This window comes from Lepidochelys kempii, chromosome 4 (genome assembly GCF_965140285.1).
Source record: "Lepidochelys kempii isolate rLepKem1 chromosome 4, rLepKem1.hap1, whole genome shotgun sequence".
Taxonomy (NCBI): Eukaryota; Metazoa; Chordata; order Testudines; family Cheloniidae; genus Lepidochelys; species Lepidochelys kempii.
The window spans coordinates 84428844-84451978 of NC_136383.1; the positions used below are offsets into that span (position 1 = coordinate 84428844).

Here is a 23135-nt window from a genome sequence, read left to right on the forward strand (position 1 = left end):
CGGGAGAAGTCCCAGACAACTGGAAAAAGGCTAATGTAGTGGCCATCTTTAAAAAAGGGAAGAAGGAGGATCCTGGGAACTACAGGCCAGTCAGTCTCACCTCAGTCTCCGGAAAAATCATGGAGCAGGTACTCAAGGAATCAATTTTAAAGACTTAGAGGAGAGGAAAGCGATCAGGAACAGTCAGCATGGATTCACCAAGGGAAAGTCATGCCTGACTAATCTAATTGCCTTCTATGACGAGATAACTGGCTCCGTGGATGAGGGGAAAGCAGTGGACGTGTTGTTACTTGACTTTAGCAAAGCTTTTGACACCGTCTCCCACAGTATTCTTGCCAGCAAGTTAAAGAAGTATGGGCTGGATGAATGGACTATAAGGTGGATAGAAAGTTGGCTAGATTGTCGGGCTCAAAGAGTAGTGATCAATGGCTCCATGTCTAGTTGGCAGCCGGTATCAAGTGGAGTGCCCCAAGGGTCGGTCCTGGGGCCGGTTTTGTTCAATATTTTCATAAATGATATGGAGGATGGTGTGGATTGCACCCTCAGCAAGTTTGCAGATGACACTAAACTGGGAGGAGAGGTAGATATGCAGGAGGGTAGGGATATGATACAGAGGGACCTAGACTAATTAGAGGATTGGGCCAAAAGAAATCTGATGAGGTTCAACAAGGACAGGTGCAGAGTCCTGCACTTAGGACAGAAGAATCCCATGCACCGCTACAGACTAGGGACCGAATGGCTCGGCAGCAGTTCTGCAGAAAAGGACCTAGGGGTTACAGTGGACGAGAAACTAGACATGAGTCAACAGTGTGCCCTTGTTGCTAAGAAGGCCAATGGCATTTTGGGATGTACAGATAGGGGCATTGCCAGCAGATCGAGGGACGTGATCTTTCCCCTCTATTCGACATTGGTGAGGCCTCATCTGGATTACTGTGTCCAGTTTTGGGCCCCACACTACAAAAAGGATGTGGAAAAATTGGAAAACGTCCAGCGGAGGGCAACAAAAATGATTAGGGGACTGGAACACATGACTTATGAGGAGAGGCTGAGGGAACTGGGATTGTTTAGTCTGCAGAAGAGAAGAATGAGGGGGGATTTGATAGCTGCTTTCAACTACCTGAAAGGGGGTTCCAAAGAGGATGGATCTAGACTGTTCTCAGTGGTAGCTGATGACAGAACAAGGAGTAATGGTCTCAAGTTGCAGTGGGGGAGGTTTAGGTTGGATATTAGGAAAAACTTTTTCACTAGGAAGGTGGTGAAACACTGGAATGCGTTACCTAGGGAGGTTGTGGAATCTCCTTCCTTAGAAGTTTTTAAGGTCAGGCTTGACAAAGCCCTGGCTGGGATGATTTAGTTGGGGATTGGTCCTGCTTTGAGCAGGGGGTTGGACTAGATGACCTCCTTAGGTCCCTTCCAACACTGATATTCTATGATTCAAGGGTTCTCAACCTTTTTTTTTCTGAGGCCCCCCCAACATGCTATAAAAACCTCCATGGCCCACTTGTGCCCAAGAACTGGTTTTCTGCATATAAAAAGCCAGGGCTGTCATTAAGGGGTAGCAAGCAGGGCAATTGCCTGGGGCCCCATGCCACAGGGACCCCCATGAAGCTACATTGCTCAGGTTTCAGCTGCAGCCCCAGGGGTTCCGGTCCCATGCGGTGGGGCTTCGGCTTTCTGCCCTGGGCCCAGCGAGTCTAACGCTGGCCCTGCTTGGCGGTCCCGGACCCATGGTTGAGAACCACTGTTCTAGTGCTCACAGACTCTTCTGCATATTCCCTGTAAGCCTGGCCCCTTCTGCCTTTATCCCCTCTCCCAGTCTCATCTTTTCCTCCCCAGCACCTCATCCAAGTCTCCCCTCCCAAGGGGTTTCTCCTCATCTCAGTTCCAGTCTCCTCACCCATTCGATCCTAAGTCTCCTTCTCTGCTCTCAACTTCCAAGTCCCTGAGATTTTTCAAAGGTTTATAACTTAGCCAAATTTGCAGTTTTTCTAGGCACATCCCTGACACAAAAGCAATCCACCTGCCAAATTCTGAGCCTTGCTCCGGAGGCACTAGAGTTTCTCAATGAAATAGTAGTAAGATTTTTTAAAACCAAAAATATGGGCAAACCGATGTATTTTTCTCGAATCTCATTCTCAGAAATGGCTGAACTATTTTTGCTGAAACTCTGCATAAACATTCAGCCTGAGGCAGACAGTCAGCACAGGAAATTTCATCCTGAGTGGTTAAAGCTTGCCCAAGTTATAAGCAACTGAAAACTGGGAAATGCAGGCCATCTAGTGCACTACAAGGGAATTACTGCAGAACTACCATCTGGTCTCTGCATGCAAAGACAGGAAAATCCACTGGCATTATTGTTTCAAAATTCTCAGATCAGGCGTGGGAAACTACAGATATGTTTTAAGTTTACACATGTCAAATAGATCATTAATGGAAATCATGAACTGCACAAAATTTGATTATTTTGAATTTCTTAACTTGACAAAACTCACTGCTGCACTGAGAACCACATATGTGGCAACACAAAAACTACTGGAGTTACACAAACACAAGAAAAAGCTGAACCATTTCTTTTAAATGGGTGGAGAGGTGGGGGGGAAGGGAGAGACTTGCATCCCTGAACTACCCCGTACATTTTCCTAGATGCTACTTCAATAAACTTGAAAGTAATATAGCCTAGAGGGAGCAATTCTAGTGATGACTGAGAAGGCATTTTCATTCCAATCCTCTATTTTCAAGGGTTTATAATTCTGAAAAAGTCCTTCTAGCTGAAATTATTCATGCTTCTTAGTCTTTTTCTGAAAAGTCTGAAAAAAGTATGTTCAGCTGTTTGTTTTGTGTGTATGGGGGGGAGGGGGATCCTCTGGAAATTTCTAGATCTAATCCAGACTAGGCAAGTACTAAGCAAACAACATTGCCATTACAGCTGGTTGACATTTTTCAAACAAATTTTCCTGTCAGACATGTGGTTTCACTGAAATCAACATTTTCCTACAGGAAAATGTTGATTTTGACACAAGTTTTCAATTTTCCACTTGGAAGAATTGTTTGGAATGGATGTTCAGAAACCTTTTTTTAATTTCACAAATGTTAATTTGAAATGACAAAATTTGTTTCAACAATCTGACTTTAGTTTTTGATAAAAATGTTGTAATTTCCAATCTGAAGCTTTTTGGAATTTTGATTTGTAAACATTGCCATTATTTTGAGTTTGTTCTGCTTCAGAATGGAATGCAATTTCAAAATGTCAACATTTCCCATTAGAGGGAAAATGTAGGTTTCCTCTAATGTAGGGAATTTCAAGTTGTCAACATTTCCCATTAGAGGGAAAATGTAGGTTTCCTCTCTTTACTGTGCAATGGCTATTTGGAGCTCAATGTGAAGGAAGTTTGATAATCAAAGTCCTGACTGAATAGATGTTCACATAATAGAAACCACATCACACCTGATCTCTCTGCTGGCTGTCCCTACAGACACATCAAATATTAAATAGGTGTAGAGAATTAATTAACCTCATCCAACAGAAGTAGATTTTTTTCTAGTCAAGTGAGTAGTGGAAAAGCTTTCACTACTACTGCCTGTCCCCAGAGGTAACTTTTATTTCCACTAAAATTCACATATTTTAAAGTACTTTTTTTCAAAGGGGCCTCATTAAAACAGAACAGTACAGATAAGGAAGGAAAACAGAACTCTTCTATTCTACAGACCTAGTACTTAGAAGAAGTCTAAGCAAAATTAAAAATAACTTTTTAAACACTACAAACTTGAGAAAACTAAAAATCACTGAAATCTCCTTATTTTTTAAAACCTTACTTCTTACAGATAAATCCGTGGTCGTAAAAACAATAGATTACCTGTTTGTAAGTGAGATTCATAGATCCAGTTAATGTGATATACAGGATTTTGCAATAAATTTGAGGTACAGGTCTGATTATTTTTAAATGATCAGAAGGCCTGCTTATTTTTCTTTTGTGTTGCTCAGCTTCATTAAATGACAGTATTGTTTAAGATATATATAGATATATCTTACCTTTTTCTCCAATATTTGCCATGGATACTGCAAAAAAAAAGAAAAGAAAAAAGGAATAAAATAAAAAACATGATTTGCTATCATTTGGAAACAGATAAAGTCCTAAATCAAATATTTCAAACATTAGTTTCCCAACATTCCTTTGATAATAAACAAACATCAAAACTTCAAGTTTAGACACCCTGTATTTTTACACTGAATCATGCTTTTATTAAAAATATGTTTATGGTGTTGATTTTTTGTGATGATTAAATAAATTATCAATGCCACACCAGAGCTAAGCAGTGGTGCTGGAACAATGTTTATAGTGGGGGCGCTGAGAGCCGCTGAACCAAACTAAACTCTGTACATAATGGAAACCACTTGAAGCCAGGGGGTGCAGCAGCCCCCCCAGCACTCCTAGTTCCAGCATCTATGGAGCTGAGATTAGAACTCGGATGTTTTTGGCAGACACTCCGTTTCACTAGACCATACTGCCTCTCCCATTAGGCAGAATTTCACATAAAACTGCCAACATTCCAGCACCAAGGCCTTAATCAGTAATCCATAAAATTATGGAGACAACCTTCCGAGAGAACAAACAAGTGACCTAACAAGAAGCAAATTGTTTTTATTCGGAGCGTTATACAACAATACAGAAACTCATTACCGTCACTTGAAAAGGATGGTTCTTTTAAAAGCAGTCACTAGCTTCTTGATAGGAGCACTTGTGGCACCTTAGAGACAAATTTATTAACGCTAATAAATTTGTTAGTCTCTAAGGTGCCACAAGTACTCCTGTTTTTTTTGCGGATACAGACTAACACGCTGCTACTCTGAAACCTAGCTTCTTGATGTGCAGCTGGAGTGTAATACAGAGCAGATACTACAAAAAAGAATAAAGCCATTCCAGCAACTCCTCTAAAGGTGAAATGTAAAGCAAGACACATTTATGCCATTTACTGCTCGCTTATGATATATTAAAATGGGCTCTACTTGCTCATTTATTTTTTATTCCCTCCTCCCCATTCCAGCTTGCCTTGTTTGTTTTATCGTTGGGAATACCAAGTACTGACTTCCCTTTTTTTGATGAGGACTTTTGCAAGATTTTGGAGGACCAGAAGGATGACACTGCTAAAGACTGCAATCAGAAATGAAACTACCACCCAGGTTAGCTTACAAGGAAAACTTCATGCACAAAGGCCATCTTTACAATCGACTTCTGTTCTTCAAATTTCCTTGCTGTTACTACCACTACTGGAAACACTGTGAACTCAGCACAGATGGTCACCAGCATTTTAATCACTGCACAGAACTGACCAGTTAGGAGCAGGTTTACATAATAAGGCGGTTAAGATATTGGTGCCCTGTCTACACGCCAATGTTACTACCACGAGTGGAGCTCCCTTCCTTTCTAAGGGCTATCTGCTTCAATGGAATCACCTACTGTAGTACCAGATTGACTTACCAACTCAAAGGAAAAGGCATAAACAGAGTCCTGCTCAACCTGATACAGAGCAGCAGCAAATTCCATGGCCTTCCACTCAATGCTCCTCCCCTTGGTTCATGCAAGACACAGAAGATACCTAGCCAAAGTATTCCTGTCAATCAGAGTTATTGTTTCACACCACAGAGGGAGAGGCAGTTACTCTGGTAGTTGATACAATAAGGATTCTGAAGAGGAGCACCAGCATCTTGAATTGGACTCTCAATTTAACTGGCAGCCAATGTTAAGTGCAGTGTAGCAGTATGATGTGCTCTTACTGGTGGGCATAATTCGCATGTGGAATGCTACGAGCAGCAGCAGTTGCACCTTTTGTTGACCTTCAGGATCAGCCTCCTGTGAAAACTATTGCAATATAGTCTCACCTTAAGGTGATAAAAGCACGGATCACCATGGCTAATCACATCCTCAGTAGAAAGGGTACATTCTCATCAAGTGAAGATGAAAACATTACTGACTACTTGGAAACCCACAGAAGAGTTTAAAAGGACAATAAAATAATGCGGCAACTGAAGAATATATGCAACTTATCAGATATCCACAGACAATCCATCCATTTCTCAGAATGCTGCTCTCTTCCAACCATCATCATCTCTATCTTGTCTATTCTGAACCTTAGCCTGCTGTTTTTCCTCCACATCCCTATTTTAACCAAACATCAGAACGGCAGGGAGACCACAATGCCAGTCCTAGGTAAGAGGACAGCTAGGTCTCATCAGTACATTGGTGGCACAGCAATAGGTTCTCAACCTCCTTTATAAGTTAAGCGAGAGGGACTGGAAGATTGAGCGACATAGGACTCCAAAAAGGTAAGCGTTCTTAGTGAAGAGGAGCAACTGCTATCACCACTCAGATCTTTCCCAGAGGAATGCTCAAAGCTACCATAAACACTTCACACAGAAGTAGGCAGAAAGCACTTCATGATTCACAGTATCACAGCTACACAGTTCTGTAGAAGATCTGGACGGAAAATGGTTTTCAGAAAAAGTTTCATCTTGAACCAGGACAAAAAGTCAAGCCTGAAATTTTTCACAAGGGACTTCCAGAAAATTCCATTTTGGGAGAAGCTAGAAAGCTCTTGTGAATTTCACTTTCTACCTGTAAAATTGACAAAAGCCTTCCATCCAGTTAGCAGGGAGGCAGTGTCATGGCACTCAGCCTCAGCAGCCCTACTGGAAGGTTTTTTTCAATTTCACTTTCTGGCTGCAGGTAGACAATGACATTGGCAAAAGCCTGCCAGGCAGGCTGCCCTCATTTAAGTTTTCCTAACAGAAAAATAAAATTACTCAATAAAATTGGAGTTTTCCCATGGAAAATTTTGATTTTGCAAACAAAGCCATTTTCCAGTGGGAAATAATTCCCAACCAGCTGTATTCGGTAACTACTTAGGCATTATATATTGTTGTAAGACTCCACTTGTGGTTATTTATCACACTTCCTTTTAGATGATCTGTTTAAGATCAAAGTTTCCAGAAGCTATTTACTAACTGCTACTGTCTAGACTCTAGAGGAAACTACCCTTTCATTTCAAAGGGCTTATCTAGACAAAAAAGTTTCACCAGTTTAAACTTGTTGTGATTTTAAACCTATTTAGCTAAACCAGTGCAAAAGAAAGACTGTGTGGGCATTCTTATTTTGGTTTAAATAAGGCTTATTTCAGTTTATTTTAAGTCAATTAAGAATTAGGGCTGGTCTACAAAAGCCACCTTGCTTTGACCTAGTTGTGCATGAGACTACACTTAAATTTCTCTCCTTTCTCTCCTACCGACGTTAAGTCCTCTGTTACAGTGACGCAGTAACATCACCTCCTGAGCAGAGTTCAGCCATGGTCAATGTACTGAGGTCGACACAGGGTGAGTGTACACATTATTACTTATGTTGAGTCTAACAGCCTTCCAGCAGCTGTCCCAAAATGCCCAACACTGACCACTTTGCCGAGGGGTCATGGAGACCAGAAGGTCCCTCTCCCCTTTAAGGCCCTACTAATTTTTGAAGTGCCAATTCCTGATTGTCCAGAATGGCAAACACAACATGCAGCTCTCCCTTGTTGTGTGTAACTGCCCAGCTGATCATGCCAGCTACATACTCCAGATGCACTCTGGCTTGGAGATACTGGATCTTCTGGGCCTGTGGGAAGAAGAGGCTGAGCAGGCACAGCTATGAACTAGCCATAGAAACATGGTCATCTACGACCAAATAGCATGGGGGATGGAGGAGAAGAAACTGCAGCAAGCATATCAGAAGGCCAAGGAGGCGAACAGTCATTCCAGTGCTGAGTCGCAGACCTGGTGCTTTTACAAAGAGTCATGTGCCATATTTAGCCAAGACCCCCTGACCCCACAGACCACCCTGGATACCTCTGATGGGGGACATGTGACCAGGGGTCCAGCTATGCTGCAAGCCAGGACCTTTTTGAAAGTCCACTGCAGTCCAGTCAGTCCCAGCAGTTGAGCACAAGTAAGCCTGACGCAGGGGCAAGAACCTCAGGTTAAGTCAGTAACTGTATTTCCCATTACAATGATGTAGTGATGGCACTCCCAACTTCAAAGGACACAGCTATCCACTCTTCAGTAATATACTCGTACTAGCAGAGGTAGCAATACAACAAAGAGAGGTAGCATTATCTTATTTTTCATTCCCCATAGTTAGGCCAGGGGGTCCAGGTGGAGCAGGTTGTTTATGTATCCAGGGTTGTCCCTTGAATCCTCCTGAAAGATCTCGATGGAGCTCTCATGGAGGTACTCTGCAATCTTCTGCTGAAGGTTTCTACATATGGCAGCCTCTTCCCCTGCAGTAGGACACTTTCTCTACACCAGTCAGCAATAACTTCAGTAGGCAACACTGCAATACACAGTCTAGCAGCATACAGGCCCGGGTGGGCGCTCTGGGACAGCAGCAGCAGCTGTACTTTCCATGCTTTTGTTGCACACACGAGTGAGAGATCAGCTAAAATCACTACCGTCTGTGGACAGTGGTGCCAATTTACAGTGCCACTGCCCTATACTTATAATTCCATGCAACTGAGCAATTCCCTCCTCGTTTCCCTCTCCCCTGCAAGCCATACTCACCAGGGCTGGTGCTGTGAGTGGTGCCATACGCAAGCACTCCCAAGTAGAAGTGTCAATAGACATGTCTTGTTTAAAACTTTAGGGGAGCAAGGGAAGGGAGTTCTGAATCTTAACGCTTGCTCTCTGTTGTGACTATATTGACAATGGTACTTCTGTGTGATTTATCTGCAGCTGCTGCCATGGCACCCTTGAGGGGTTCCCCCTCCACACCCACACAACACCTGAGCCAGACAAGGAGGAGAAAGAAGAGAACCTGGGATCACATGTTCAATGAGATCCTGCAAGCCAGTGCTGCATCCGACCTTGAGCAAAAGGCCTAGAGGGTGAACACTGCAGATGGCCTGGAGAAGGAAAGTGCAGACTGGAGAAAGGCTCTGGAGTCCAAGCAGAAAAAGAAGAGGGAGATGCACCAGGACATAATGGGCTTCTCCAGCAGCAAACACAGGCTCTTATGGACCTACAGATTTAACAGTCACAGGCTCTCCTCTCTTTGCAGTCCACGGACATCTCCATTACAGCACCTCCCTACACCTGCCTTTCAACATTTTATGTGGCATCAGGGGCCTCATCCTTACCCCTACTACTCCACTCCGGGGGACATTAAGACAACCACAGCCTCACATACACTGACCTGTGAAAGCCACAGTTGCTGAATGCGTAGGTAAAATGGACATGAATGTTCTTTCCCCTTCATAAATTCTGCTCCATTAAATTTATTAAGTTTTTAATATATTTGCTTTTAAATTACACAGATTTTTCTTTGTACTGGTTTTGTTACTGACTACAATTCTATTATTTGGAAATAATTCATCTTTATTAGTTCACAACATATGCTGCAGAGTGCCTAGCACTTCTGAAGGCACCCACTTATTTGTTACTGTTCAGCATGACAACTCAAACGGTAGTAATCATAAATGTACAGCAAGCATTGCAAAATTAATAGGTGCATTGACAGTGTTATATTCATAGATCTACATCAAGTACCCCAAAATTCCGAACAAGTCCCAAAACACAGGACCAAGGGGAGCACAGTACACCACTATTCATTACTGTGGCTCTCTGTTAAAGTGCTTTTTCAAAGCCCCTCTTGGCTGTATAACTCCACATTGAGCTCCTGTAATAGCCCTTGTGTCTGGCTATTCACACTTAGCAGACAGCAGCTCCACCTCTGCGGGAACTCCTCCCTCTTTGTTTCAGAGATATTATGCAGGACACAACAGACAGCTGTAACCTATGGGATGTTTTTTCATTGAGTTAAACAATGTTAGCATCCCTTCAGTCTACCAAAAATTCATTCAACTCTCATTCTGCACCTGCTGAGCTGGTAGCTGCATCTTTCGTTGGTGCAGTCGAGGTAGTCAGTGTATGGCTTCAGAGGAGCAAGAGGGAGGCTGGTGTGACGGGTTGGACCCCTTAAGGTGCCACATCATGTGCTGAGATACCACTGAGCCCACCTGTTATGCCAGCCTGGGCACCCTTTTTACCAGTCTTGCTGTGCTAGGCCATTAAGCCTTCTCCAGCACACACCCAGGCAGGCCACACCCAACTGCAAAGCCAAACAAACACTGAGATCAGTTCTGGGAAAACTCAGCTTAAGAGACTTGCCCCAGCACTCAGGTGTCCACCTCTCTTGAAGTACAGACCCAAAGGTATATCATGAAATCTGCCTCCTCTCTCAATGTGGAGGAAGGCATGCACAGCCTCTTCTCCTCCTCTCCCCGCATTATGAATTGTACAAACTGGGTTACATGATAAACAAGAAATAAATGTATTAACTACAAAAGGTGGATTTTAAGTGAACATAAGAGATAGACAGGACAAAACAGATTACTAAGCAAATAAAACCAAACACACAAATTAAGCTTGTTTCACTAAAGAAATTGGTTACAAATAGTAATTTCTCACCCTAGATATCACTGCAAGCAGATTACAGAAAGTCTTGAAAGGCAGCTACACAGATCTCCAGTTTGACACTTCAAGTATTGTTATTCACAAACTAGACGCCCTTCCAGCTTAGGGCTTGTCTACACTGGCAAGTTTTCTCAATGAAACTAATGTCGACATGAAAAAATTGACAAAAGCAAAGTTGCCAAAGCATGTCTACATTTGTTCCCTCTGCCAACAGATTGTGTCCACATTCGGGGCACCATTGTCAACAGCGAGAGCAACGGAGTGTGGGCATGTATCCCACAGTGCCTGGCGACACCATCCATCGCTAGGTGTTGTGGGAATGCAGAAACGGAGTACAGCGCATCTTGGGATGTGCAAAATGTACTGTCATGCACCGTCATGCACCGCTGTGCGTCCCAGCCCTCCGATGGTTTCTGGCTTCCTTTTGCGACATTTTTCCAGCTGTCAGTCTTTTGTAGTGCGCGACAGCATCTGCAGTGAGAGAGGATGGATCCCGCACTTCTTTCCTATGTGCAGTTAATTGTCATGAGGACACTGCGCATGGCAGCAGAGTTACTCGCAAAGTTACTCACAGAGGATGAATTGCAGGCACCCGAGTGTGATACGGACAGCAGTTACTTATCAGTGTTTTGTGCATTCACAGAGCAGCTGCATACAGAAGATTGTCGCTTTCGGGCTAGAGAAACAAGCACTGACTGGTGGGATCACACTGTCATGTAGGTGTGGGATAAAGACCAGTGGGTATGTGCTGAGCTGGCCCCCGACCTGCGGCGCAAGAACACCAGAATGAGAGCTGCCCTTTTGGTAGAGAAGCGTGTTGCAATCGCTGTGTGGAAGCTGGTAAATCCAGACTGCTACCGGTTAGTTGCAAATCAATTTGGAATAGGGAAGTCCACTCTTGGGGCTGTATTACTCCAAGTGTGCAAGGCAATAAATTGCATGCTGCTGTGGAGGACCATGACTCTAGGAAATGTGCATGAAATAGTGGATGGCTTTGCAGAGATGGATTTCCCTAACTGTGGCAGGGTGATCAATGGCACACACATTCCAATGGCACCAGACCACCTTGCCTCTGAATACATCAGTAGGAAAGGATACCTCTCCATGGTGTTGCAGGTGCTTGTGGATCACCAGGGGCGTTTCACGGCAGGCTGGTCTGGAACGGTGCATGAAGCATGCATCTTCAGGAACAGGGGCCTGTACAGAAAGCTGCAGGCGGGACTTTCTTTCCAGACCACAAAATCACAGTGGGGGATATGGAAATGGCCACAGTAATCCTGGGACACCCGGCTTACAGCCCTGGCTCATGATACCTTACACAGGGCACCCAGACATCAGCAAGAAGCGTTTTAACAACAGGCTGAGCAGGTGCCGCATGGCAGTCGAATGTGCCTTTGGCCGTTTGAAAGATCGCTGGAGGTGTCTCAGTGGCAGGCGAGACCTTACCAAGGACAAGAGTCCTGTGGTCATAGCCACGTGCTGCACTTTGCATAATCTGTGTGAATCTAAGGGTGAAAAGTTTGCTCAGGTTTGGAGCACTGAGGCAGAGTGCTTGGCTACACAGTTTGAACAACCAGAAGCTAGGGCTGTCAGAGGAGCCCAGAGGGCTGCTATTAACATCAGAGAGGCTTTGAGGAACCACTTTGACAATGAGGGCAGTAACAGGTCTGCTTTGGAGTTGCTTCTCTGATGCATCCATGTACAATTTTGGGGTCCAAGATCCATGCAACACAACGCTTTAGAAGCCTGTTCCCAAGAGTGAATTGATTGCTGTACGCTTCTGTAGAACACAGAATAAAAACGCTGTACCATTAAATACCTTAGCCTTTATTTATTGTTAAAAAAGGGTAAAACCTCACAACTGTGTGTAGCTCCAGCGATCATTGTGCAAGCTGTGAGGGGGGTGGAGTGATGGGGAGGCTCAGGAGGGCCGTGAAAAGGAATGTGTGGGCATAGAGGGGGGTGGGGTTGGCAAAGAATTGTGCACGTGCATGTGGTGCAGTGGAGGTCGACCACGGATCTGCTCAGTCTGCAGCTGCGTGTCAAAGGCTTGAGCAGCTCCGTCTGATCCTCCATCACTTTTATCATCTGCTCCGTCGCTTGCCTAGCAAAAGCAGCACTCTCTTTTCTGTCCTCCCTTTCGGCTTCCCAGCACTCTTTCCGTGCCCTGGTCTCTCTCTCTCTCTCATCGAGCTGCAGCGCCTCCCGGAACAGGTCTTCTTTGCTGCGCCTAGGGTTCTTCCTTATCTGCCGAAGCCGGTCCGTGGGGGTGTGTGGTGTGTTCCTCAAGGTCTGTACTGCACAGAAGAGGGATTGTTACATTCCAGCAAACAAATGAAATATTTTAGTAACCAGGGCCTTCTGCTAGTAGAAATCACTTTCTCTCCGAGACTCTAGGCAGGCACACAACTCTGCGAGCACCCCAATCATGGTGAGTGTCAGGAGTGGGGGGAAGGCGGTTGTGCGTACAGACAAAATGGTCATGGCTTGCAGGGCAGCTTTGCAGGGAACTCATTTTAAAATTATCACACACTTTTTCACAGGTGGCCAACCTGCTGGCTGACAACTTACTACTGCGCTTAACCAGGGAAACCAGGGCACAACTATGGCATGCTTGTGGCTTTCACCCTGGTCTATATGCAGCCCAGCTACGTGCCGCTTTGGTCCCAGCTCCAGTGATCGCTAAATGGCATGGTACAGTTTCCTACAATGGGAGAACTAACAAGACTGCAATCCCTTGGAATCTCGGCAGAGGATTAACAAGTACCTCTTTGAAACTTTCCAGAGCCTCTCTCTGGAGGATTCCCTGCAGGTCTCGATGTCCATCGACACCCTGCTTGGCCATGCAGATTAGCTACATAGGGCAATGTCCAGCTTACAGAAAATACTACCTGCCTCCCACTTTTCGATTCTCTACACAAGCCACAGCAATGTACCCGGCGTCTCATCTGCTTCCTGCTCCCCATTGAGAGCTTCCTGAGTGGAGAAAAGTTCCTGGCTGCCTGCCCCACCGGGTGACCCTGCTGGGAGCACCACATCCTCTTCTAGCTCGACTTCTTCATCCACAATTTCAGCCTCTCTTTCTGCTGCCTCCGAAGTAACCACAGGGCTATCGGCAATGGAAGTGGGATCACCACCGAGGATAGCATTCACCTCCTTATAGAAGCGGCAGGTCTTAAGTGCACCACCGGAGCGATGGTTCGCCTCCCACGCCTTATGGTACGCCTGCCTCAGCTCCTTTATCTTTGCTCTGCACTGCTGCGTGTCCCGATCTTAGCCCTTTTCACACAAGCCTCGAGAAATTTGCCCGTATGTGTCCCGATTCCTACGGGTCACTTGCAGCTGCGATTGAAAACTCCTTTCCCCGTATACTGATCAGATCCAACAACTCAGCGGTGGTCCAAGCGGGAGCAACAGCCACCCATGCTCACCTGGGAAGCCACCTGGGAAGCCAACAAGCAGGAAATGAGATTTAACATTCCCGGGCCTTGCAATGGGGAGGGGCTGGTTGGCTGCAGGGCAGCGGAATTCAAACTGCTGACCAGAGCAGCAGCATGGGAATTGTGGAACACTATCTGGAGGCCAATAAAATCGGGGAAAAAAAAAAAAAAAAAAAACAGCTGTAGTGTCTACACTGGCTGTTTGTCGACAATAAAGGGAGGGGAAAAGAAAAGTCTTTCGCAGGGGTGGAAGTTTTTTGTTGCGAAAACTGGGTGGGTTTTTTTCGAAAAAAGTCACATTGCAGTGTGTACGCTATTGCTGTTTTGTCGCCAAAACCCTTCTCCCCACAGTTCAGTTCTTGCTTCCAAGTGTTTCACAGTGACTGAGTGGGGAGGCAGAGGAGAACCTCGATGATGTCACTCCCCTGCCTTATATAGCTCTTGTGTAAGGCGGGAACCCTTTGCCTCCCAGTGGAAGAACACTGCCATTCCAAGGGCTGGGTCTAGTACCAGGTGACTCAGACCCATGTTTCTGCAGGGCTGTGGCAGCCATTGCTCATAGGCTGTCTGGAGTGATCACAGGAAGACTACACTCTTTCGCAGTCCATTGTTTTTGCTAATAGGCCATTAGCCCTGTCTGGCATTTCCACTGTCTGAAGGGATAGTTGGAGGTGACACCCAAAGTAACACATTTGAAATACAGATACATGGTCAATATTCCTAACTTCAGATACCGAAATGACACAGGCAAACAAATTGGATAATCACATTCAGTAAATCATAACCTTTCCAATGATATCTCACATGAACCATCTTGCATAAAGCATATCTCAGTTATGTCATTCATAATATAAGCATATTTTCATAAAGAATATGGAGTGAAACGTCACAGCTGGTCCCCCAAAATCACTACTGGCATTTCAACATAGCCATTGGTAATCTGCCAGTCAGGAAAGAGATCCCTGCTTGCAGCTTTCTGAACAGTTCTGTGTTCTTGGAGATGGGAAAGTCATGCTTCTTCCCTGACCAGCCCACACTGATGTCAGTGAAGCATCCCCAAAGATCCACCAATATTTACATAAACATAGAAAAGTAGCCCTTTCTGTTGATGTACTCTGTGGCAAGGCAATCTGATGCCAAAATAGGGATATGCATGGCATCTATTGGTCCACTGCAGTTGAAGAACCCCACTGCTGCAAATTCATCCATTATGTCCTGCATAGCAGGAGACAATTAATGACCCTGCACACTTGCATGACAATGGACCCCATAATGGATTTTCCAACTCCAAAATGATTTCTCACTGACCAGTAGTAATCCAATGTTGTAAGTTTCACAGCTCAATCGCCACTCACTTCACCACTGTCAGTGCAGTTCTCACTCTGGTGTTCCTGTGCTAGAGGGCTAAGGCAATCTCAGCACACAGATCCAAGAATAAAAAGAAAAGGAGGACTTGTGGCACCTCAGAGACTAACCAATTTATTTGAGCATAAGCTTTCATGAGCTACAGGCTGTTACCCAGATCCAAGAATGTGGCCTTGCACATCCAAAAGTTTTGCAGCCACTGCCCATCATCCCAAACTTCCCATTATGATGTAATCCCACCAGTCAGTGCTAATTTCTCAGTCCCAGAAGCAGCGCTCCACCATCTGCAACTGCTCTATGAATGCTACCAACCACCCTGAATTGGTCCTCATCATGTCTCACAGCCATATGTCCTCTACAAAATCATCATGTTCCCGGCTGATTCAGTTCTTCTTAGGTTTCAGAGTACCAGCCGTGTTAGTCTGTATTCGCAAAAAGAAAAGGAGTACTTGTGGCACCTTAGAGACTAACCAATTTATTTGAGCATAAGCTTTCGTGAGCTACAGCTCACTTCATCGGATGTAAATATCAGAGGATCATGCATCTATCTTACGCTTGCAACGCCTGTGATAATAGTAAGTTTGTTGGATTTTTTAAAAACGTGCAAAAATTATATGATATAAATGACAGTTGCACGCTGGGAAGTTGATCCCTTGCTCCCAGCACCCCTGAATGACGCGTTTCTGCCCCACCATGAATTGCCAAAACTTCCTAAAAGACAGCACGCTACACAATGGCAGATTGCACTGGGATACCTACACGTGGTGCACCACGCTGCATCGACAGAACCATTCCTGGTGCATATGTGTAGCACAGATGCAAGGAGCCAAGTATGCACACACACAGGTGATATACTAACTGCAGCAGCCTTATGGTCGAAGCAAGTCACATAGGCAAAGTTTGCAGTGCAGACATGGCCTTAGAATAGTAAATTAACAATACTCACTGAAGTTTTCTAACTAACATTTTTTTTCAAATAATAAATCTTCATGAGGTGTTCTCCATAAGCAACATTATCTACACTCACTGGCAAAACTGTAAAGATTTTATTGGCAGCCATCATCATGGTAAAAAAGTTATACAAATATATTAACATATTTACTTATTTTGGATAGCTCTCACCTCACTCAATTATTCTGCTTTACTCCAACACTCAAGAGTTGTGTTCAAATTAAACTCAGGAAAAAAAAAAACAATCCACTTTCCACCATTCTTTACCCAGTTTAGTGTTCCTAATACAATACGGTCTTGTCTTAAATTTATCATTGGCATAAACTATCACCTTATATTTGTTTAAGAGGAGATATTAATATTTTCAGCCTCAAGCAAAAAAAATTAAGAAAACTTTTAAAATGTAATAGTTAAAGCATTAAACCCAACAATGTACTTTGCCTAAATGTTTTCTTATTACTCCAGGTGCAAGAAACTAATATATGGAAAGTTAATAAAGACATGAATTAATAATGTCAAGCACAAGGAAAATAATAACTGTTTTACAAAAAAAATTTGATGACTCACTATTTTTGGTTTTAGAAAGGAACAAAATGCTCATTTCACATAATGTTCCCAAAAAATAAGAAGCTGCCATAAATTTACTGAAAACAAATCTAAAATGCACATTTATTTATATACAAATATTTCTATGTTATTTAGGGTGACCAGACAGCAAATGTGAAAAATCGGGACGGGGTGGGGGGTAATAGGAGCCTATATAAGAAAAAGACCCAAACATCCAGATGTCCCGATTTTATAGGGACAGTCCCGTCACCCTAATGTTATTTTACAACACTTTATTATTTGATCCTTTATGGCCTGTTAGGCACAGCTCTTTGTAGGTTTTTTTCCCCTCCCCTCTTCTCCTGGGGAGTAGCTACATTGCTGATACAAGAAAGTAGGTCAAGCTTACAGTGTATTCGGTCATTCGTAAATGGTAGCTTAAACACGGAAAATTTGCTGAATGGTGTAAACATTAAGCAGCAAAAGGATGTACATTTAAAGAAACATATTTCATAGAGTAGTGACCAAGTTCTGTTAAAAACAGCAATTAGACACTGCATACCCAGCTCACATTGTTCTCAGCCCCAAGATTCAAAATATTCAAGTTCAAATATTTCCAATATATTACACTGTCTAGGTTTTGTAATTGTTACAGTTTTCCACACTACATCTTTCCCTCTGCAGGTCGGAAATCTGTTTTTTCCTCACCTCTTTTCAAAGTTCTGAACTGCTGAACCTCACCTCATTTCAAATCTTGCAGCGTTAACAGATTTGTGCAGGTTTTCAGTCCCAAGTTTCTGATTATTATACTCGGAAAGTATTAGCCCATCTGCTCATGAAATACCCACAAATTATTTTATATTCTTCTTTCTCATTGTATTGTGTACACATATTATACTGCTCTTCTTCAGGTCCATTCCAATCCTTGCACCTGAGACTGTCAACATGAATCTTTCTACAAGTAAAAATAGCATATAACTTTTTAAATAATGCAAATATATATTTTTCAACTTGGCACATTATAATTTCTCAGATGAAAGTTGTAGCATAGCTAAAATTACTGGAGATTCCTATATGTGGGCAGGTTGACTGACAGGCAAGGAAGAACAACAGAGACAAGGAGAAAAAACTATAAACAGATCCTATGTCCCAGTGAGCAACCAACATTACTCAAAATGTACCCCTGGCAGCTTTGGGGGGAAGAGGGCTTTAGGTTGGCTGCGGAAAGAGGGCTCAATTGCTTCTTTCAGAGTCTCTTCTGCCCCCCTACCTTCAACATGGGAGCTCAATTCCTTCACGAGTTTAGGAAGGGGAAGGGTAGCTGGGAGGAGGGAGATCACAGCTAATTAGTTGGTCTATAGGGAAGCAGCAGCAGGCCACTGGCTCCCATGCAGAAGCACCTTTTCTCCCCTGGCTGGACTGCCATTACAAACTCAGAGCAACAGCTCCCACCCTCCCTCCTCTGGGATTAGAATAGAACTGGGGTCTCCTGTGGGCACTGCCCTCAAGTCAACTTTCTGGACTGGGAAGGAAATTTTCCCTGCCAAATTGGCCAGGGAAGAATGGGATTCTTTTCACCTTCCCCTCAGCAACCCAGTGAGTAGATTAGGAGATAAATTCAAGTAGTCGCACCTTAGCAGGTGGTTAGCGCATGTAATTGTTTGATTGGGGTCCGGTTCCCTAAATTACCAGAACTGGAAGTGGATTTAGGGGAACACATCCCCTAAAGAAGCTGGGGAATAGGGTGAGCACATTTAGTGTCTGGGACAGCAAGGAAATAGCCCCTTAACACTCAGAGGAGAAGGTGGTGGGGTCTCAGGAACAGGCAGGGGGAAGGTATGGAGGGGTGAGGAGCTGATGGAAGGCTTCCGCCATGTGAACAGGTTACAGACAGAAGAATGCCCTGTACTGGACAAGTTAATGCCAGATAGTTCTAGATGAGTTAAGTTTAATAGAGTTGTGGCCTTGTTAAGCCACATCCCTTGTTATCTTTTCCTTCTTCCTGCGTGTCCAGGACAGGGGACCCAAAATGAAGAGTGACCTCTTGGAAGCTGTCATCCCCAAGTATTGTTGGGAGAGGAGGGAAAGAGGAGCTCAAAGGACAAATAGTTCTACTGGTGATGCAGAAGAGGTGCTTGGGTCACTTCCCTCCAACCCCATGAGCTTCCTCCTGACCACACTGACCCCTGACTACAGAATGCTGGGCAACATTTCCAGCTGAACAGTCCTCCAGAGTCTGATCATGCAGAACAACAGCAGCACAAAGGAACAGGAGACCTCTCATCAGGGTCACTTCCCACCAATAGAAACATCTGGCAGCTTCTGCCCCTGCTTGCAGACAACTTCCCAACTTTGCCTTCTGAATTCCATGGATCACAGGATAAGGGATATTAGACACAGGACCCAGTACAGATTCCCATGCTAATTCTGGAAGGTGAACCAAAATGCACACTTTGTTTGCTCTGTGCCCTCCTATGCTGTTGCATATGCCGCAAGGAGTATATATTATATACAAAAAATAAGTTACAATGGAAAACTGCAACCTGATGATCACTGATACAGCTGCCCTAATGATTTCAGAAAGAAACAAACTGTTTCTTCAAGGAACTTTTCTTAAGAGTTTGAGACAATTTAAATAGATATTTTCATTTCTCGTAATTCTTAATTTGGGGCCACAAATGAGAATCTTTTTTTGGCATTTTCAATGTGTGTGTGTGACTTATCTATAAAACACATAAGTGATTGAGATGTACATTTGCTATAGACAGCGTGGAGGATGTGTGTGTTGAAACGTTTTGCTCAAATTTTTTTTTTAAAACTGCATATATGTCTGGCTATGTTCAAGCATGGGGGTGAGTTTAAAAGTAAGTTAGATAGCATTTTGTGAAAACCTGGACATTTTCTCTAATTCTTACTCCCTTGTGGACAGGGCAAGAGCTTGTATACGCTCCATGATATTTTCTATACACTTATCAAAAAAATTCTTGCTTGCATAGCTTTCAGTTTTAATAATCTGAGCTGACTACAAGTGCTTTGTCAATTCATTATTATAAGGGGAAGTTTTATTATATATGACAACACAGGCATTTTCTTTTTTGGCTTTGAAATCAGGTATATCTTCTGGTTCAACGTTCGAAAATTGACAAGTTATTACAGGGGCCATAGCCCCCAGATTCCTATGGATATAGTGCTAGGAACACAGCCTGGTGTGTTGAAGTTAAATACAGACACTTGTTTTGAATGTTTGTGGATGCACCCAACGTATTTGTATCCCTTCGGTTGCAAAACCCCCCAACAAAATGAAAGATTTAAGAGAAAGAGTGACTTATTACCTATATTAGATTAAAAACTGAGCTATCTGACGAAAAATTATACAAAGTTTCAGAGTCGGCAACCCCCAGATTTCTATTATTATGCTGGTAGGACAATATCTTGATTTACTGAAATTAAACAAAAAGAGATAGCTGTCTAGAATTTGTGACTGCAGCCAAACAAGTGATTTTATCACGTTGGTTATGGAAACAAATACCATTGCTCCACTGTATTTTCTTACCTTTTGCTCCCTCTTTTTAAAAATATTAACATATATAATAAAATAATAATAATATAAATATTAATATTAATATAATATGTCCTATTAACAACTGTTTATCTTTAAATAAAAAACACTATTTGCTTTCCAACAAAAATGTGTAACATATAATTTAGATCACAGATTATTAAAAGGTATAATTATAAGTACTTAGTTCTTTTACCATTTTTTTCTCCAATTATTCAGGGGGAGGGGGTCATGCACATTGGGCTGCTTTAGTTAACATTCAGATTTAGATACCCATTTTTCCTTAACAGGTATCTCTACCCAGATTTTAAATGCCTCTGAATTTTAGTATTTTTTCATTATCTTCATTGTGGTTCTTTATAGTTTCCAGGAATAGTGCTAGTTCTCAGTCACTGGTTTAGGAGTTCGGGGCCATACATCAAATCCTATTACCATCTCTCTTTAGATTGGGGGTCAGTTGTTAGAAGGGAGAAGTCCAGGCACCAGAAAAAAGGTTTTATCTCATAATGTCCCATTAAGTGACATCGTCACCCTTATCTCTCAATCTCATTCTGACAGAAGTCAGGGGTAAGGTACCACGTAGGTAAAATACTCAATTTCACATCTTCTTGATTTTATTCAAGTTTTAATGCAAAAATCTATTAGAAAAAATGAAAATAAGGAATTTCCATGTCCTTAAAATAAAAAGTGGCCTCTTAATTATAAGATTCTTTAGATAACAGCTTGTTGACGTGAGAAAAATCTATTTGGGATGTGAGACTATCCATTTACCCTAATGAATAAAATTATAAAACTAATTACTAAACAAAAATTCTAAACCTTTGATTCTCCTCTCATATGACTTAATATTCTGCATCTGAATTCACAACAAAATTTGCACATATTTTATCTTTATTGAAGTTTTGAAGCTGTAAAATGGTTTAACGCTATCTGAAAATTTACAGTAACCCCTATCCTCTACACCAGCAGTTCCCAAACTTGTTCTGCTGCTTGTGTAGGGAAAGCCCCTGGCGGGCCGGGCCAGTTTGTTTACCTGCCGCGTCCGCAGGTTCGGCTGATCGCGGCTCCCAGTGGCTGCGGTTCGCTGCTCCAGGCCAATGGGGGCTGCTGGAAGAGGCGCAGGCCGAGGGACATACTGGCTGCCGCTTCCAGCAGCTCCCATTGGCCTGGAGCAGCAAACCGCGGCCACTGGGAGTCGCGATCGGCCGAACCTGTGGATGCGGCAGGTAAACAAAGCAGCCCGGCCTGCCAGGGGCTTTCCCTGCACAAGCGACGGAACGAGTTTGGGAACCACTGCTCTACACACAAAAATGCCTTTTGCGCCTTTAATAAAGTGTGCTACTGTCATTTTCATTAATCCTGCTAGATTGTTTGCACTGTATTCTCCTGAACCATCTACCCCTTTTGTTGTGATTTGTTTTGTGCCGGAAGTCAGAATGAGTAGATGGAAATAAAATTCATAAAAACAATTGCGTACTACTTGGGTGCTTAAACAAAACATTACCATGCTTTACCTTAGTGTTTTACGTAGTCACCAAAAGCCAATAATATCTGAATGATGTTTGATGCGCTACATGAAGTGAATTGGCACCTTCTGTTTAGTTCCTAGTGCTGTCCACATCACAAAACCCACCACATTTGGCTAGGCTTTGCTGGATAGATCAGAAAGGACACCAAGGACTGAGCATGCATGGCAACCAAACTATCCTCTTAATTAGGCAATCCTTAAACAAATAGCGCTTATGTATTCAAAATCATAGCGATTACCTGGATGTGTAAAGATTACTCACGTTAAGAGTTTCATGATCAGGTCCTTCTATGAGGTCCTTTCAGAACAGAGATGAAGCACACTTGCAAATAATTTATATCACATTGATGCTACTATGTATCAACTTGTGTAAAAGCCTTTCATTCCAACCCGATTCTCAGGGGATTATAATTTCACCACCACAAAGATTGATTTTGGGAGGAATGAAAGCATAATATCTAATCCTGGAAAGAATATTGTATGAGTGGAAGTTTTTTTCCCCAACTCAATGTGATGAACTGTAAGTTGAGCAAAAATCATGCTGAATATGGACTGAAAAAGAGTGTTTTTTTAAAGATTAGGTTTCACAAGCAGAGAATAGCAGCTCTGCAGAAACTGTACTTTGAGCAAACAACGTTCATCTCTGTTCTGGGGGCCAGAACAAGGCACATTCCTCAATGAAGTCCTATTTGGAGAAGTTAAGTGGGATTTTAAAGATGCATATGCATTTCACTGGCCCACTACACAAGGATTAATTTTACCCAGTCTTAGTTATAAGAGTTCTACAAATGTGTAAGTGTTCAAAGTTTTAGAAGGAGGAAAAATACAGTGCTTCCAAAATACGGTAGTATCATTAACACAAACTATCACGATTTCAGGTCAAACTGGATCTTCCTCCACCTAAATGTGGAAGTCCAGTTAAAGTTCTAATGCCTTTTTCTGTGTTCTGGTATATGAATCCTTACAGTAGAAACACCCTCAATTTCCCTCTCCCCAAAATAGATAGAAAAAACAGTTCTGAAAAATTCTCCTTTTAAAAAAATACAACTATTTATAGATAGCTGCTGTATAATGCTTCCTCTTTACATCTCTCTAACCGAAGTAATATTTATATCATTTGTGAGTATCTGCTATAGTATTCTAAAATAAAAAACCATGCATTTATTAAAATAAATGGGGATTCTCTGTCTTTCCCTGAGCAACATAATAAACCTTAGAATTAAATTCAGCAATATTTAGAAACTTGTTAAACTA

At 42.9% G+C, this 23135-nt stretch overlaps 1 protein-coding gene and 1 long non-coding RNA gene across 3 annotated transcripts in view; one reads left to right on the top strand and one right to left on the bottom strand.

Annotated features, from left to right (window-relative positions):
* ZDHHC2 (zDHHC palmitoyltransferase 2) overlaps positions 1-23135 on the bottom strand; it is a 73129-nt gene that overhangs the window by 44325 nt on the left and 5669 nt on the right. For both annotated transcript variants that reach the window (XM_073341929.2, XM_073341930.2), the window contains exon 2: positions 4031-4057. In XM_073341929.2, coding sequence (XP_073198030.1) covers positions 4031-4057 — 27 coding nt within the window. The remainder of the gene's footprint in view (positions 1-4030; positions 4058-23135) is intronic.
* LOC140910597 (uncharacterized) lies at positions 6934-8958 on the top strand. The gene is made up of 2 exons (XR_012158657.1): positions 6934-7366; positions 8753-8958. It is a non-coding gene; the product is annotated as an uncharacterized LOC140910597 (long non-coding RNA).